Consider the following 18409-nt stretch of genomic DNA (forward strand, 5'->3'; position numbering starts at 1 on the left):
CCTGGGTGGCTCAGGTAGTTCAGCATCTAAGTTCGGCTCAGGTCATGATCTTGCAGTTTGCAAAATTCAACCCCACATAGGGCTCTCTGCTGTCAGCGAGGAACCCATTTGGATCCTCTGTCCCCATCACGTGATTGTTCTCTTTCTCTCTCTCTCTCACCCTCGCCCTCCCTGCCTCTCAAAAATAAACAAGAATTAAGGAAGGAAGGGAGGGAGGGAGGGAGGGAAAAAAGAAAAGGAAAGAAAAAGAAAGAAAATGGGTTTCTAAGAAAAGGGGGGATAGTCAGTCAGAAAGAAAAAACAGTAACTTCTCCGAAATAAACTGGCACACTTATAATGACGTCCTCCCAAACACATCTAAGACCTAAAAGCACACCGTTTACCCACTCCTAGGAGTCAACAATTATCCAATATTGGAGACAGAAGTTGGACCAGAGTCAAGGTAGAAGAAGACATTCGAAAATATCCAACCAACCATGCAATAAGAAAAGCCAGGAGCCTGATGACAGACAGAATACTATAAAATAATAGAAAATATTTTTTAAATACAAAATAACTTATAAAGTAATAACACAAAAGCTACAAAACACAACTACAAGACTGAATAAGCAGCTATCTAAACATAAATCCCCTTTCTATTCAACCCACTCAAACATCTCTGGAAACTATCTAGGGTATGACATATTGGCAACAAAAAGCTGGGGGGGGGGGGCAGGGGGGGGCGCAGGAAGTTACACATTATGGCAAAGGAGAGAAAACTGCAGTCCTAAGAAAATGGCTTTAGTAAGTTTAGAAATGTACATAATGATTACACACATCTATACTATTTCTACTGATATAAGCATCATATAGAAAACAAAATTTTTGTCATATAAAAATATCTGAGACACTCTGGTTTTCAAGCTCCTGATGTTGGACAGGAAGGGAGGAGGAGGAAATAATCAGATTGTCACTTGGTAACAATTGAGCAAATAAGAGAAAAATGATGTGCCTCATAGGTAGGTGAGTGCTGATACAACAGTAATTTGAAAGCAAACCATTCTCTATATACATTTTCTAATAACAAGATATTTTACATATACAAAATAGAAGTACACAAACCAATGCCCCCAACTGCCCAGTGTTTTGACAGTATTATTTACACACGGTTGCTTTAGGGTTTAAGAGAAGAAATACTATAAACTCAGCTAAAGCCCAACTACCCTAAGCTTTCCCTTGTTCTTCCATCCCTCCTCAGGAGTAAGCCTTGTCCTGAAGTTACAACATACCATTCCCAGGGCACCTGGGTGGCTCAGTCGGTCAAGCATCTGACTCTTGATTTCAGCTTAGGTCACGAACACACGGTCCTTGAGATCAAGGCCTGTGTTGGGATCTATGTTCCCCGTGAAAAGTATGTCTGGGATTCTCTCTCCCTCTCACAAAATAAATAAAACATGTTTAAAAACTGTTTAAAAAAAGATAAGAACATATTCCCGAGGACTGGTTCGGTACTGCCATGGATCACATACAATAGTACTCCAAAGAGCTTAATGTCTTGGTGTTGCTTCTAAAGGAAGCTTCATGACCTTTTAGGAATATTCTAGGTAAACATTAGGTACTCTTTATCATTGTTCTCAAGTAGATTTCTATCAAATATCCATTTGAATTTCCAGGAGACCATAAGGATAAGATTACTGTGATGAAATCTGTAATAGATAAACTCTAAGGAAGACGTTAGATTTCGGGGTAACCTAAAAGCAACTGTTTTCCTATCTAGAGTCCCAAGTACAGCAAAGAAAACCAAATTTTTTACCCTCCTCACCAAATATTTATTAAATGTCTCCAACGTACAGGGCTTGTAAAAAAAAAAAAAAATCTGCTCCTTAGAGAGTAATCACTGTGCTAATAGTATCCACAATCACACCCAACCTCAGAACTGGAATCGGAGTTTTCACTTTAGCATGACCTCCAAATGACATGCATGCACACGAAGTTTGAGATGTCCTGGCTTAAAGAAGTCAGAACGGTGACAACACAGAGGAACCAAATCTACCCACCATTCTGCCAAACTTACTCTCTCTCTAGGAGACAACACGGCTTTCGAGTGTTAGCTCTGCAAAGTCCACATCTGTCTCATTAGACCAGTAGCTGTCAACCAGGGCAGGCGACACTGGCAATGTCTGGAGATATTTTTGTAGCAGCTTGGGCAGGGACGGAGTGGGGGCAGGGGTAAGACTGCTACTGGCATCTAGCAGACAGAAACCAGGGAAGCCACTAACCCCTTACAACGCAGAAAACAGTCCTTCACAACAGGTAATTATCTGGCCCAAAATATCAGTAGAGCAAAAGTTTAAAAAAACAAAAACAAAACAAATACTGCCTTGATTTTCCAGCTAAAATAATCATTTGTTAACTTCAGGATTTAATGAACTGATCTGAGCATCTGTTTCCATGGGTCTGGGGGGGATAACCAATAATTAAGGACATTTTACATCCAACACTCTCAAGAGTGTTAAGTTTTACCCAAGAGTTCATACCAATATTCATCAATACTGACAACCAAGACCTATACAGCCCAAGACAGACACATGTTATAATACTTCATAATTATCCAAGATGAGTTTTAGTAAGTACATTGCTACCATACATACTTTTCTACTAAAAAACACTTTTATATTCACTTAATTAATTCTCCATTTTTCTTTTACCATACAGGATCATTAGTGAACAAACACCTTGGCCACTTCAAGATGACAAGCACACACTGGTCTAAACTGCTTCACTGAAAGGAAACCTAATATACCAGCGCCCCTACCCTGCCTAAGAAAATTTTAAGGTAATTGAAAAAAGTCTCTGGTATTATCCAGAACTTTGTTAATGTCACCAAATTTATGAATAATTCCTCTTTTCCAAAGAAAGAACAATCACGGCACACAATTAGGAGGATGGTCCATATGTAAGAGCGCTACAGAAGGTGTACCATTACACAATAGAGGAGTAATGAACCTTGGACGGATTACGCTTTTTTTTACTAAGGCGAATGTTTCTGGAGTGAGCATTGCTTTGTATGGCCTGTATCAACTAAATTCTGCCCAAACAGAGAGCCCAAAGGTTAAATGTAATTCTCTATACTTTTAAATACTTAAAGTACCACAATCCTCAGCCTTCATATCACACTGGGGAACAAGGGCACTCACTTTAGTTTTTTTTCTTTTATAGTTTATTGTCAAGTTGGCTTCCATGTAACACCCAGTGCTCATCCCAACAAGTAGGGCACTCACTTTAAATTACAAAGAATGTGTGGCACTTGACATTCTAGTTCTGTAGAAAATTTGAGAAAAAGCAATTCCTGTGCTCCTATTACACATTAATAGCTCTTTTGGTCTCATAAATCCCATTCCGCCACATTCTTTAATTATGTTACAAGAGACTCGAGTGATGATATAAACTAAAACATTTCATTCCATTTCACCATCGTTTAACTGGATTTCTGAGCCAAGAAAGAGCCTTACCTATGGAGAAGTTGAAGACATACTTTTAAGTGTCTCTTTTTGAAAAGTTCTACCACAGATAGAAATCTTTCATCAGTATAATCTCGAGAACTTAGGGAGCACTGTTTACTTCCTTGAAGCTTTCAGTACAGAAATTCGAGATAAAACTCAAAAGTAATTCCATGGGCAAGGCTGGCTGCATCTCCACAAACTGGCTCACTAGAGCACTAGAGCCACTTGTTGGCTAACTGCCATCATTTTCCCCTTTGTTCTTCTTCCTTTGCATATCTCTCATCTCTAACAGTCTGGGACAAGCTGCTTACAAATAGTGAACCTTCCAAGAGCCGGTGACAGAAAAGGAAGAGTAGGTGGGCTACACCAAGACCTTTTTTGTTTTCTTTCTGATTCACCTGGTTCGGATTTTTGGATCATTGTATTAAATCAGCATCAATATAAGACTCTTTCCTCCATTTATGAAATGACTTGAAGTTTGAGTAGGAACCTTCATCAGGACACTAAATTATCTCTACACTAAAGATAAGGAGAGGAGATTGGACAGATGTTAAAAGGTCAAAGTGATACAGGTCTCTATTATGATCTTGCCCTGTTTTTCATCCAACATGTACTTCTACCTTTTGGGCTCTGTACATAAGTGTCCTCACTTCCTGTAGATGCCACAAGATAGCTCCACTTTCACACATCTTTCAATTGATCACTGTACAGAAGGCTCCCTGAGACACTAAAACCAAAAACAGTAGAACATATAGCTGAAGGACACAAATCAAGCCTTAAATATTCACTCCCTTTCAGAAGGCTTCCTTGCTCTAGAAGTTCATCTGGGTCAGTCACCCTCTTCCATCAACCTTGAAGTGAGGCAGGGAGCAGGAAAACAATGACGTCCAACACAAGGGCACGTATGCTAAGATTCTGAACACATTCAGGATTCTGAGAACACGATTCTGGATCCATGGTATCAGGCTATCAGAAGACAAGACAAATTATTTAGTGAACACACTCTTTGACACAGTGGACATTTAAAAAGAGAAACTGTGGCCCCTTTGCTTACCATCTAAACTTTGAAGCAGGCTACAGAAGACCTACAGGGAAGCAAAGGTCTACGAACTATTACGATCAGAGCCAAGTGTGCAAGAAGAGTTCCTTCCAGAGGAAGTCCAGGGAATAATGGCAAAACCAATTGCCTAGAAATATTTCCAGTTTTGCCATATAACAGGCATGAAGGAAGACTACACAGAAGCAAGGTAGTCTTGTGTAGGAGGCAGCACACAAAGCTTGCATGAACGACTATTTTATATGGAATGTAACTGAATTTCATATTCCACATTTCCAAATTCAACTTTCTCACAATTCCTTAGTTTTACTGACAACACTCTTCACTCACTCTGGAAACACTGTACTTGACTCCAGGAATACAAAGATGAACAAGATACAGTCTGTGATCTCAAGGGACCCCTTGTCCTCTACATTCTTTCCCACAATCACTGACTACCTGTACATCTCTTAAGAGTAAGGATTCAGATCTTAAATTCCCAGATTCCATGTTCTTTTATTTCACAAATATTTTAACTCTCTAATCCCCTAAATATAATGCGAGGAATACAATGGTAAAAAAATAAAACAAAATAACATGGTTTCTCTATGAAGGGGCTTACTGTAGCAGAAGAAAGAAAGAAACAGAGAGACGGGTGTTGAGACGGCACAGAAGTAGGAGCATACATACAAAAGGATTAAAACCCACCCCAACCAAAGGCGGCAACATTTTCTAAAGGAAGTGACATCCAAGCCTATCCGCAAAGATGAAGAGAAGTTAATGAGCCACAAAGGTAGCAAAAGGCTTTCCATACAAATGAAAGTTTGTGCAAAGGTCCAAGGTGAGAGAAATCTTGGAACCTACAAAGGGGTAGATAGGTTAAGGACAGCAGGAATTCCTGGCTGAGGAAACAGGAAGCAGACGTGAGACCAAGAAGGGGCTTCCGTGGGTCAGCATTAAAGAGTTAGGACTTTGTCCTACAGCCAAGGAATGACCACGGAAGGGTTTTCAGCAGGATGTTGATGTTACACATAAGGTGGGCAGTGAACATTTGCTTTAATGTACCAAATAATCTGTCAAAGAAGTTTTAATCTTTCCTGTGCTCTATATCAGTATGTCTAACATCAGTGAACATACAGGATTCCCTAACAAAAGAAGGTTTTGGGTAATACCTAGGACAGTACGGGCAATAAAAATATGGTGCAAACGACATATGTAATTTTAAATTTTCTAGTAGCCATATTCTTTAAAAAAAGTAAAATTAGGGGCGCCTGGGTGGCTCAGTCAGTTAAGCCTCCGACTTTGGCTCAGGTCAGATCTCACATTCGTGGGTTCGAGCCCTGCATCAGGCTCTGTGCTGACAGCTAGCTCAGAGCCTGGAGTCTGCTTCAGATTCTGTGTCTCCTTCTCTCTCTGCCCCTCCCCCTCTCATGCTCTCTCTCTGTATCCAAAATAAATAAAACATTAAAAAAAAATTTTTAAGTAAAATTGCATGAAAATAAAATACAGTTTAATGGAATATTTCTAAAATATTTCAATACATAATTTACATTCCTTTTTTGGTGCTGAGTCTGTAAAAATCAGTGTGCATTTTACACTTACAACACATCTCAATCTGGACTGGCTGAAATTATGTACTCTAAGGCCACATATGGTTAGTGGCTACCATATAAGAACATATCTAGAGTGGACTTGGCTGGGGGTTTTTTTGGTTGGTTTTTTTTTTTTTGGTATCACAAAAATTTGGAGTTCAAGCCCCATGTTGGGCTCCATGCTGGGTGGGTGGGGGAGGAGGGTAGAAAGGAAAGAAGAAAGGAAGGAAATGAAAAAAAAAAAGGAAAGAAAAGAAAAAAAACATTCTCTGTCTTTATACTTACCTTTTAAAACCTTTTTTAATGTTTATTTTTGAGAGAGAGAGGTTGAGTGAGAAACAGAGACACAGAGTGTAAATGGGGGAGAAGCAAAGAGAAAAGGAGACACAGAATCCAAAGCCAGCTCCAGGCTCTGAGCCATCAGCACAGGCTCAAACCTACAGACCGAGAGATCATGACCTAGCCAAAATTGGACGCCTGTCCTACTGAACCACCCAGGTGCCCCAGTTTTGTTACTTTTTAAAACTTTATTTAAATGAGTACTTTCTCAAACTTTAGAGTTTTCAAAGAAACTGTTGACGTTTTAGGGAAACACTGATCCCCTTACATACAGTTCTCAGACTGTCCTGATTCTCCCATTTTTCTTTCTTGTCATCTGTATATGCTAGTCTTCCCTTTCCAAAAGGAAGATAGAGAAGAAGGTCGGGAGGGAGGGAACAAAGAAGGAGTGGCTAATATAGAGCTAACAGTTAATTTCAAGAACACAACATGTTTGACTATACCCGCTGGCCTTTATTACTCGGCCAATTATTTAGTAGGTGCCGTAAGTGCCCTCTGAGTGACTAGGTCTCATGGCTTTCCAGGCCTCCCTGCAGAAGTTACAGAATGATCAACTCCACCACCACACAACCTCCGAACGAGGCCTGCTCCCGGAACGCCCTCATAACTCAGAGGATCATTCCCGTGCTCTACTTGGTCGTCTTTGTTGTGGGGATCCTGCTCAATGGTGTATCTGCGTGGATATTCTTTTATGTGCCCAGCTCCAAGAGTTTCATTGTCTATCTCAAGAACATTGTTGTCGCTGACTTTCTGATGAGCCTGACTTTTCCTTTCAAGATTCTTGGGGATTCAGGCCTGGGACCCTGGCAGATAAACATGTTTGTGTGCAGGGTCTCAGCCGTGCTCTTCTACGTCAACATGTACGTCAGCATCGTGTTCTTTGGACTCATCAGCTTTGACAGGTATTATAAAATTGTAAAGCCTCTTTCCACTTCCTTCATCCATTCAGTAAACTACAGCAAACTTCTGTCAGTGACGATGTGGGTGCTCCTGCTCCTTCTGGCTGTCCCCAACATTATCCTGACCAACCAGAAAGTGAAGAATGGGCAGGCTCCGCATATAAAGTGTGTGGAACTTAAAAATGAACTGGGGCGAAAGTGGCACAAGGCATCAAACTACATCTTTGTGGGCATCTTCTGGATTGTGTTTCTTTTGCTGATCATTTTCTATACTGCTATCACGAGGAAAATCTTTAAGTCCCACCTGAAATCCAGGCGGAATTCCGTTTCGGTCAAGAAGAAATCTAGCCGCAACATATTCAGCATCATGTTCGTATTTTTTGTCTGTTTTGTGCCCTACCACATTGCGAGAATCCCCTACACACAGAGCCAGACAGAAGCTCATTACAGCTGCCAATCAAAAGAAATTCTGCTCTACATAAAAGAATGTACTCTACTACTATCAGCTGCAAATGTATGCCTAGACCCTATTATTTATTTCTTCCTATGCCAGCCATTTAGAGACATCTTGTGTAAGAAACTGCACATCCCATTAAAAGCTCAGTATGACTCAGACACTTCTAAAACCAAAAGAGGAAATACAATGCATGAAAGCATAGACACCCTGTGAATTCCCACCTTTCAAAAAGAATCCATGTACATACTTTGCAATCTGCAGTTACCTAAGAAGAATAAAAAAGAAACATGCCCATGCTACTAAGTATCAGCTCTAGGCATGACTATCCAATTTAGTATAATAATGAATACAAAATAGAAGTTCCCCCCTGCTTTTTTGTAAGTGCAGTAGAAAAAGTAATACATGCATTGTTCAATTTTACTCCATCAAAACAGAAGTTTCCAATTTATAATTACTCGTCTGGTCAGTTAATGTAGGAGTTCAATTAGCATAAAGTAAAGGAAATAGGAAGCAATCAAGACAATTCACTGGGGCATGTTCCTTCTCTAAATGTAAGAATTTAACTTATGTGGTTTTTTTCAACAGGGTTACTCAAGACCAACCTAAAAGCAGGCAGAGTTTCATAAAGAACTAGAGGCTTGTGTGGAGTGAAAAGTCAAATTTTCTCTGATTTCACTTAGGAAATCCCCTACTGATTTATAGCATTTCAAAGGAAAGTTGATATAAATTCTGTTCTTTGCAGTAAAAACAAAATGTGATACATTTTTCTGGTAACATTTTGAAGACAATAGTAAGATACATTTTGGATATGTTTTCTATAAAAACTTACTAAGCCACATCTTGAGCCTGCAGTTCTGGTGTAAAATATTTTTAAGTGGACTTGACTGAAGGAAACTGGGTATTGGTATATGTTGCCAGGAACTTCCCCTATTGAATGGTATAGCAGAAAAAAAAACATGACGACTGGTACAAAGACACAGACACACACATACTAACAAACACACACAGCATGAATATGCATACAAACATCTAGGGGAAACAGCTTTCTCTGAAAGCAACCAGACTTAAAAAGTGGAAAATCTAAAATTTACAATTATGAGTGAGAAATTACGCATGAAAGGAAAAGTTGTGACATTTTCTGAAAAGGAGATGGATTTAAACTGTGTAGATATGGGGGCGCCTGGGTGGCTCAGTCGGTTAAGTCTCCGACTTCGGCTCAGGTCAGATCTCAACGTTCGTGGGTTCGAGCCCCGCGTCAGGCTCTGTGCTGACAGCTAGCTCAGAGCCTGGAGCCTGCTTCAGATTCTGTGTCTCCTTCTCTCTCTGCCCCTCCCACTCTCATGCTCTCTCTCTCTCTGTATCAAAAATAAATAAAAACATTAAAAAAAAAATAAACTGTGTAGATATGGGATATGGTTGCTGACTTGTGAGGTAGCAAAACGAAATTCTTTCTCTGCTCTTAACTGCCAGGCCATCTTCCAAATGTTATTTTCAGACATTTTTGTAAGTCATGTATATGTACTTTTTTGCTTTACTGTATATGTACTAATAAAAATATTATTTTCAATAGTATCAGAGTTTTTGCCTTAAAAATCAAGGTATGGAAAAACAATATGAAATTATTTCATAGTCAAAACAGAGGTGGTTTCTTTAATATGCTCAATTACGCATGAAGACAGGAAGACAGAAGTGCCTGGGTGGCTCAGTCTGTTAAGCGTCCAACTTCAGCTCAGGTCATAATCTCATGGTTTGTAAGTTCGAGCCCCACATCGGGTTCTGTGCTGACAGCTCAGAGCCTGGAGCCTGTCTTTGGATTCTGTGTCTCCCTCACTCTGTGCCCCTCCCCTGCTTGCACTCTGTCTCTCTCTCAAAAATAAACAAAAAAGTTAAAGAAAGTTACATAGAGAATTCAAAAAATTTTTTGCTACTTTTTCAAAATTAGTATTTCAAATGCTCTGGGACCTCTCCAGAGATTTTAGGAAAAACTCAGAAAATACATCTTAAGTTGAAGAAGAACTGGGAAGGTTTTCACTCTGTGTCTACCTTCCACCCTGGTAAAAACTCTCTGCTCCCAACTCTGGGTCAAATATCCTCTAAAGAGAACAAAATCTCCCACCTATGATAAACACGCTTGTGAAAATAATACCTGCTACATATGTCTGGCTAACTATATCAGCAAAAGAAACTGGCTGTTTATGCTTCACAATTTCCAAAGGCCAGGACAAACCAGTCAACACTGGTGGTTTTATCACACCCCCTACTGGGCCCCTGGAGAAAACGAAAGCCAAGAAGAAACTGAGTAACCAGAGTGCTATAGCAGATGGGAGTCACGATTTTCCAGGAAACAACATGCAAGCCAGATGAGAATCCAGGCAAGCAACCACAGATTTAACAGGTACTACCTATTAGGTCCAGAACCACAACAAAAAACATGGGAGAGCAAGGTCAACACTGGAATCACACGGAAACTTCCCTCAGATTACCAGTACTATTGCTTAAATTATGTTATGGAATAATTTGCTTCTTCTCTGTAGCTAGTTTACAATATGGCTTATGATCAATATTGATCACAGAGTGTAAAACAGCATTTGATCATACTATAGAAGCAGTGCTCTGAAATGGTTAAAGTATTTTAAAAAGTGGCATTAGGGGAAAGGAAAGTGGTTCTTCTGTGGGGATGTCCTGTCAGGAAATGGTAATTTGCTCGCCACCAGTATCTTGCAGAGAAGCGGTGAGCAATAGGCAGTAATAGCTCTTACCTCTGAAGACCAGGTCTCTCTCACCCGCCTCTCTCCCCACAAAGCTCACAGTGTGGTTTACCCAAAAGGAAGTCTCATGTCACTCTAGGGGGGTGATCGGCTAAAAATGATGCTCTCTTTTGATCTCACAGATATTTTCCGTATTAACAAAAATAACTTTCTTCTTCTTCTTCTTGTCCAGAGTCAAAGGATAGAGGGAGCAGCAATAGGATTAAGGACAGAATGGAGAACTCATGGTACAAACATTCCTGCTATCCCCCAGCAGAAACAAAAATTAGTGTGAGGAAGTTTTCTAGAATTTCTGATCTAATCTTCTAGGTGAAGCCAACGCATCATAATTTTTTCATTTGAGGTGACATAAAAATACAACTTCTGTGGGTATGGTTTTATTTCAGGGCTGACTAGGGCCTCCGCTGAGGTCACATAGGCTGGGTTTATACCCTTTATCCAGCCACCTTCCATGGAGTTAGTTTCAACTCATAGGAAGCTGTGGGCTCTTTTTAGGGTGTGGTAATAAAATGAAAGAAGCACTTCTAGTCTTGAGCCAGCCCTCCAGAGAATTTCTTCAAAAATCTAGTACTTGTTCTCACTGGGTCAAAGAAGTGAATGTCCCATCCCAACCTGCAGCCAGTGGGGTCAGACATGCGGATTATCAGTCATGGTCTGAGCCTCACATCAGGGGCAGGGCGGTGCTGTGGCAGCATATGGCGGAGACCTGGAGAAGTCTCACTTTGACAGCTGGGAAAAGAGAGGCAGACTGAGGAGATCACCAACAGGTGAGCACCATGGGGGGCAGGCCCATTACAAGACTTGGGGGCAGCTTTCATGTGTACTCTTCTGTGATTATCATCTGTGTCTTGATTCTTATAGGCAAATGTTTCTTGTCTATATTAAAAACAAGACTTTAAACAGTAGCTGGTAGCTGAGTCAATTCTGCATCACAATGGAACTGCAGTTTCGTTAAAATGTGAGAATTCCTCTTAATTCGAGATTTTCAGTCAAAGTCAAGAAGCCACTTTTGAACACCTTTTTCTATTAGATTTCACCAGTCCACATGCTGCAAAGCAGCTAGCGGCACCATCACATGCTCTATCCACACGTGCGTTTTCTTTTTAATTGCTGCCCTAACAATTAATAATGTGTGGCTTTGTATCTCTTGAAAACATGGGGCAACAATTGGCTGGAGCTGAGAGCCTGTCACAGCCTTTCTGGCGGAGGCTCGAGCGCTCAGCTCACTATCACCCACAGCTTTCCCTGTTGTCTACTTTTTCTTACAGCCGAGTGTATATTGCTCTTTTTCACCACAAGCACCTGAGTTTTTAAGCTACACTGGGTCCCCCGGTACTTGAGAATGTGCTCTACAGAAAGACCTGCAGAATGTTCCAAAGAAGTCTCAGAGTTGACAGGAAATACAGGAAGCTACCCCACTTCTCTCTCTCCCACCTCCAGTAGAAACTGCGGTATGAGCATGAAAAGCAGTGTTATGTAAACAGGCCCATCTCAACAACAATGAAATATATGAAAAGTATCTTCATTGACAAAGTTTATGAAACTACTTGTTACTTTTTGAAAGTGGTCCTTGTCTGACTTCTCTCCTGGTCAAAATTAAAATCCCCTCATGACCCATCCTAACCCACTTCCCAGCACCTACAGTGCTTTGGGGACTTGAAACCCAAGACTGTGGACCCAGGGCCATCGTGTTCTACTCCCAGCCTCCGGATGTCATCAGCTCTGCCCCACATATCAGGGGAGGCACAGAATTATAGTCCTTCCCCATTCTCTCCATAATCCCAGGTCCCTGGCCAACTGCTAAACCTCCCTCCAAAGTGCATGATAAAGTTTTAAGGACTTACTGTCTAAATATCCCATCTTCAGACATAAAAGAATACTGAAATGTGGCTCTCATCTCTGAATCTCTGAAATGTGGCTCTCATCTCTAGACAATACTCCACACTACTTAAGATAATTTGATAATCCTTTTTTAAACTAAAAGATTCTCTACATGTAACTAGTAGGTTTTTTTTTTTACCAAACTGTTATTTACATTCTACTTTTTAATGTTTGAGAGTGAGAGAGAAGAGAAGAGAAGAGAAGAGAAGAGAAGAGAAGAGAAGAGAAGAAAACAAGGGGGGAAGGGCAGAGACAGAGGATCCAAAGCAGCCTCTGTGCTGACAGCAGTGAATCTGATGTGGAATTTGAACTCATGACCTGAGATGAAGTCAATGCTTAACTGACTGAGCCACCCAGGCACTCCTACATTCTACTTTTTACACCAGAGCAGTTCTGAAGGAACACTAGCTCTCTCTGACATTTACTGATTAAAATGAGAAGTTAATCTTCATTTTGTTTTGAATTAAAGGCCATTGTCAACTTCATATTAAATTCACCTTCTAGTTTAAAAACCAACCCCACTGTTTAAAGAAACAAAAACTAAAAACAGAAAACTTGCAATGCCATGACCAAATGTATCTTCTTATCTGGTTGATACTATGAAAGTTATTAGATGAGTGAAACAGAAAATGCTTTTGTTATATAGGAAAACCAGGACTTCCACCAACACTATTCAAAATAAGAGCTCCCTAAGTGTTTATAAAATGACATTGAGAACATCCTGGTTTTGCACAGCAAAAGAAATCATCAACAAAACCAAAAGGCAAAATGGGGAACCTGGGTGGCTCAGTCGGTTAAACGGCCAACTCCAGCTCAGGTCATGATCTCACAGTCCATGGGTTCAAGCCCTGCGTCGGGCTCTGTGCTGACAGCTCAGAGCCTGGAACCTGCTTCAGAGTCTGTGTCTCCCTCTCTTTCTGCTCCTTCCCTGCTCACTCTGTCTCTGTCTCTCAAAATAAAATAAAGACACTATAAGAAATTTAAAAAAAGAAGGCAATTTACCAAATGGAAGAAAATATTTGCAAACAATTTAACTGCTGAAAAGGGATTTGTATCCAAAATATATAAAGTATTTATAAAATCCAACACCAGGAAAACATCATTAAAAAATGAATTGAATAGCCATTTTTCCAAAAAAGACATACAGATGGCCAACAGACACGTGAATATTAGTCAACATTACTGCTCTCTCTCCCTGTCTCTGCCCCTTCCCTGATTGCACACACATGCTCTCTCTCAAAATACATAAACTTTTTTTAAAAAGGAAAAAAAAAAGAAAAGAAAATGACCGGTGTTGGCAAAGATGTGGCGAAGAACGAATCCTCATGCACTGTTGGTGGGGATGTAAATTGGTGCAGCCACTGTAAAAAAAGTACAAATTTCTTTAAAAAATTAAAAACAGAAATGCCATATGATCCAGTAATTCCACTGCTGAGAACTGACTCAAAGAAAGGAAGACACTAATTTTAAAAGGTGAATCACCCTCTATTTATAGAGGCATTATTTACAATAGCCAATGTATGAAAGCGAGCGAAGTGTACAACCACAGATGAATGGATAAAGAGGACGTGGAATATATACACAATGGAATATTACTCAACCATTAAAAAAATGATATTTTGTCATTTGCAACATGTACAGCCCTAGGGAGTATGAAACTAAGTGAAGTCAGTCAGACAAGAACACAGGTAACATATGATTTCACTTCTATGTGAAATCCAAAAAACAAATGAACACGCAAACCAAAAAAGCAAAAGCAGAATGTCCTGGTTATGACTGAGGAAGCACTAAGAAATATCTAAGATCTAAAAGAGAAGGAATAAAATAAAAAGTAATCTCTGCTTCATCAAATAATGAGGTAGCAGTAAAAACATAATGAGCCAACACTCAAACTGGCCTTTCTACTTACATCAAACCAGGTCCTCTCCCCGGACTTCCCTTGCAGGGAAGGAAACCGCAGTCTGGCCCCCTCCCAGGGCTACACCACAGCCCAGGCTGCACTTCTGCAATGGTTGCGGGCTCCCATCCCTTCCCATCCATCTGACTGCAGCTCCTCGTTGCTTCCCACTCAAAATGAGAAGCCCCTACTTGGTTTCCTGGCTTCTGCTTTCTTACCTAATCGTATGGAATCCAACGCCCCCAGATTTACTGAGCTCTCAGTTGTTATTAAAGCATCCAAGATTGACCATAGGGATCCAAGATTTGGTCTTGGCTTTGTCCTAATGTGGATCTTGCTCAGGTACTCCAAGCACCCCAACTGCCCGAGAGTCAGCAAACACACGTGCCTCCAGCTCAGTCATCTGCACCATCCCCCATGCCTGACACCATGTGCCACTCCTCAGAAGCATCTCCTCACCTCACCTCAGCCAGAAGGACTGCACTGCCTGGATTCCTGCAGGTCCTACCAGCATCGCTGCAGGATCTCTGCATATTCCTCATCACCCTCTCTACTCTAACTTTCTGAATATTCCCTAGTATGGGAGCTCAGGCAGCAGCCTGTTTGTTGGACGGGCGCCTGGGTGGCTCAGTTGGTTAAGTGTCTGACTTCGGCTCAGGTCATGATTTCACAGCTCATGAGTTTGAGTCCTGCATCAGGCTCTGTGCTGACAGCTCAAAGCCTGGAGCCTGCTTCGGATTCTGTGTCTCTCTCCCTTTCTGCTCCCACCCTCCCATGCTATCTCAAAAAAATAAATAAATAAATAAATAAATAAATAAATAAATAAGAATAAAAACATTTTAAAATATTTTTAATTAAAATAATGTAAATAAATAAATAAATGCTTGTTGGGATTTTCCTTAAGTACTTGATCAAAAAGCACAGGCTTGCATGGCAAGGGATAGGGAGAATTTCTCCAGGGAACCTTCTCCTGGAAAGTGACAACAGAGTTTGTAAAATGTATTCTGAGCTTTGAAAACATATTACTCACAACTTCTTAAGAAATGGACCCTAACCACTGAAGTGGGGGGGAGAGGGGGAAGAACTTCAGTGACTAAAAAGAAACAAGATAACCTTTAAGACTTCTTTCTTAGGGGTTTCCCCTTATTAATTATTTCATATCCACGAATCAAATCACACAGTTTCACAACTGAAACGTAAAACGGACTGTAAGCTGACCCAGTTAACACTGTATAGTCAACAAAAAGGGAGGAAACCAAAAAGACAGGCAAGGGGAATGAATATACTCAGCCACTCACGTAACTAAGTTCATATTCCAAGAAAGTGTGAAACACTGTTGCCTTCAAAATAGTTCCAACTTTTTTACTGTTTCATTAAGAAGGGAAAACTGCGATAGAGTTTAAGTAGTGCAGAAACAGCCCCATCGGTCGTGGAAGCTCTAAACTTCGGTTTTAATCCTACTCTTCTCAGGGCACCTGGGGGAGCTCAGTCAGTGAAGTGTCTGACTTGATTTCGGCTCAGGCCACGTTAGGTTTCATAAGATCCCTGTTTGGAATATTCTATTTCTCTCTCTCTTTCCCTGTCCCTCTCTCCCTCTTACCCTCCTCTGCTGCTTGTACTCTCTAGCTCTCAAAATAAATAAATACACATTTTAAAAGTAAAGTCCTCTGGTCTAATCACATCCATCGCTCTCAGATTGGAAGCTGCCAGTCTCAGTGTGAGTCAGGGGGAAAGTCTTTGAACTTTATTGGGGTAAAAAAGTCCCCGGTGGAAAAGGGGATTATGTGCTTTTAAAAAATTCCAAAATGTGACCCTGAAGCCCAATGGCTCCAGAGAGAAGGTACGCAGGGAGCCACTCATGCTGCTGGAGAACCATCTTGATCATCAGCATTTCTTAATCGAGGAACAGCCCCTTGCCCCAAGAGTCATAAAAACACTTCGGGATACAAACTACTTTGATTTGAGACCATAGTGAGTTGCAAACTCTGAAATTCAGTAGCACCTCAATTCAAGAAGTTGGGAACATGCAGGGAGGCGTGGGGCAGGGGCCCCTGGAAGGACCAGGCGGACTCCATTGTCCCCACTGTGGCCGCCCAACACTTGTATTCTAAGAAGCATAATGAGGCGCCGGCACACTGAGTCTAACCGTGCAGCGTTGGGCAAGGCCTTACTTTCCCCACCTGTCAAGTGAGGACTCTCCTAACATCTCATAAGTTCCCAGCCCCGTGTCTGGCTGTGGCGGTGGCTACCTATTCATTTTCCCATTCCCCCTTAGCTCCCTTTAAAGGGCTACTGTGCTATGTTTAAAAAACAAATTTTGAGAATGTTAAGCATTAAAAATGACACTTCTGCCAAAACACTGCTTGGCATTTGTGTTTGATAAAACCAAAGGCATGATTTTTGTGGGCATGGAGGAGCTGACTACAATAAAAATTTTCTTTTACAAGTCTCAACTTGTGGTGCAATTTTGTTTTGATCTTTTAAATTTTTTTTAACATTTATTTTTGCGAAACAGAGAGACAGACAGACAGCATGAGGAGAGGAGAGGCATAGAGAGACAGAGACACAGGATCCAAAGCAGGCGCCAGGCTCCGAGCTGTCAGCACAGAGCTTGATGCAGGGCTCAAACCCATGAACCATAAGATTGTGACCTGAGCCAAAGGCGGACACTTAACTAATGGAACCACTCAGGTGCCCCTTGATTTTTATTTTAAACAACAAAATATCCATTAAAGTAACCAGTATGTCATTTCTTAAAACCTTGCCAAGACCAAGGTAAGGAAAAAATAACTTCACCTCACTCCTTCATACTTGGGGTTCTGAAATACTGGTTTAGAGTATTTCTCTCTCTCTTTCCCTGTCCCTCCCTGTCCCTCTAGAGTATCTAATTTCCCAGAACTCTGCCAAACACGCGCTGACAGACATTCGTCCTTAATGAGACAGATAAAGAAGTGACTTCTGGAAGGTCAAATGGAACTCATGCACGTTAAAACAAAAACAAAGCAGGGACGGTAGCCACAAAAAAGGATCTTTCCGCTCTGAATAAACTTCCACAAAATGTCAGGTTGCCTCAACCTCATCCTCAAAAGGAAGAACATGGTTCAGTTTCATTATTAAAAGTTTGGCTGCTCACCATTCCAAAAAGGAGACAGAACACTGAGAACAGGGGTACTTCAGTTCATTTAGATCTGGGAATCCAGACACAGATTTTTAGGCAAATTCAGCCTTAGATTTTTAAGCATAGCTGAGCAGGCTTCTTAATTCTGTCTATACCCCCAAAGAGAACAGGGAAGTACCACAGATAAGCCTTCCTTAAAAAACAAAAAACAAAAAACAAAAAAAAACTTTACTAGCAAAAACCTTTCATTCCAGTTTTGCTCTCTAAGGTGTTAGCACCATTCACCGTTCAGGTGGCAGCCAGCTGTGTCCCCAAATTCTCTCCATCCCACCCTCTCCGTGCCCCAAAGAATGTAACCCCTGAGCCCAATAGCTCACTTACTTGACGCCTTGCAAGGGCACCTTTTCTGAAGTGTATTTTTCAGTGAGTCCTATCCAACAATGAATACAAATCGTAAAAGAGGGATTATTTCCCAGCACTGTTATTATGAAAATTAACATTGATACTTAACTAAAAAACTCAAATACAAGGTTTAAGGTGTAGGGATTTTCTAATTTATAAATGAATATATGTAAAAAGTTTTATTTTGCTAAATAATAACAGTGGTAATATTACTGATATTCATATTAATCATCATCACTAGTATCACTACATGAATTTGGAAAAACACCAGAAAATGTGAAACAAATAGCCACTATCCTCCTAAGCATCCTTACACTGTTGTGGTTTTTTCTTCAAAGTTCCCTTAAACTCTTCCTAAATTCTCTTTAGCTTAACATCTCATTTACTGTCTTGAGAGATCTTTTCTTTTTGAAAATGAATATCAAAAGGGATTCATTTCAGATTCTGGAGAGGTTTGGTGGGGTTTTTCTCCTTATTATCTGGAAAACGGACTAATCATCTGGAGAAAAAAAGACAAAACCAAAGCCACTACCAGACC

The 18409-nt window shown here is 40.6% G+C and overlaps 2 protein-coding genes across 8 annotated transcripts in view; one reads left to right on the forward strand and one right to left on the reverse strand.

Moving 5' to 3' along the window:
- Positions 1-8815, forward strand: part of P2RY14 (purinergic receptor P2Y14) — a 54258-nt gene extending 45443 nt beyond the window's left edge. For 4 of the 7 annotated variants that reach the window (XM_029940039.1, XM_029940036.1, XM_029940041.1 and 1 more), the window contains 2 exons: positions 2695-2815; positions 6974-8815. In XM_029940039.1, coding sequence (XP_029795899.1) covers positions 6996-8018 — 1023 coding nt within the window. In that variant the 5' untranslated portion in view covers positions 2695-2815; positions 6974-6995 and the 3' untranslated portion in view covers positions 8019-8815. Of the gene's footprint in view, positions 1-2694; positions 2816-5132; positions 5360-6973 lie in introns of all 7 variants that reach the window. The other 3 variants (XM_029940040.1, XM_029940038.1, XM_029940035.1) reach the window with 3 other exon arrangements.
- MED12L (mediator complex subunit 12L) overlaps positions 1-18409 on the reverse strand; it is a 320540-nt gene that overhangs the window by 192297 nt on the left and 109834 nt on the right. The gene's annotated exons all lie outside the window — the stretch shown is intronic.

The sequence above is a fragment of the Suricata suricatta genome, chromosome 5, assembly GCF_006229205.1.
Source record: "Suricata suricatta isolate VVHF042 chromosome 5, meerkat_22Aug2017_6uvM2_HiC, whole genome shotgun sequence".
In the NCBI taxonomy this organism is placed as follows: Eukaryota; Metazoa; Chordata; class Mammalia; order Carnivora; family Herpestidae; genus Suricata; species Suricata suricatta.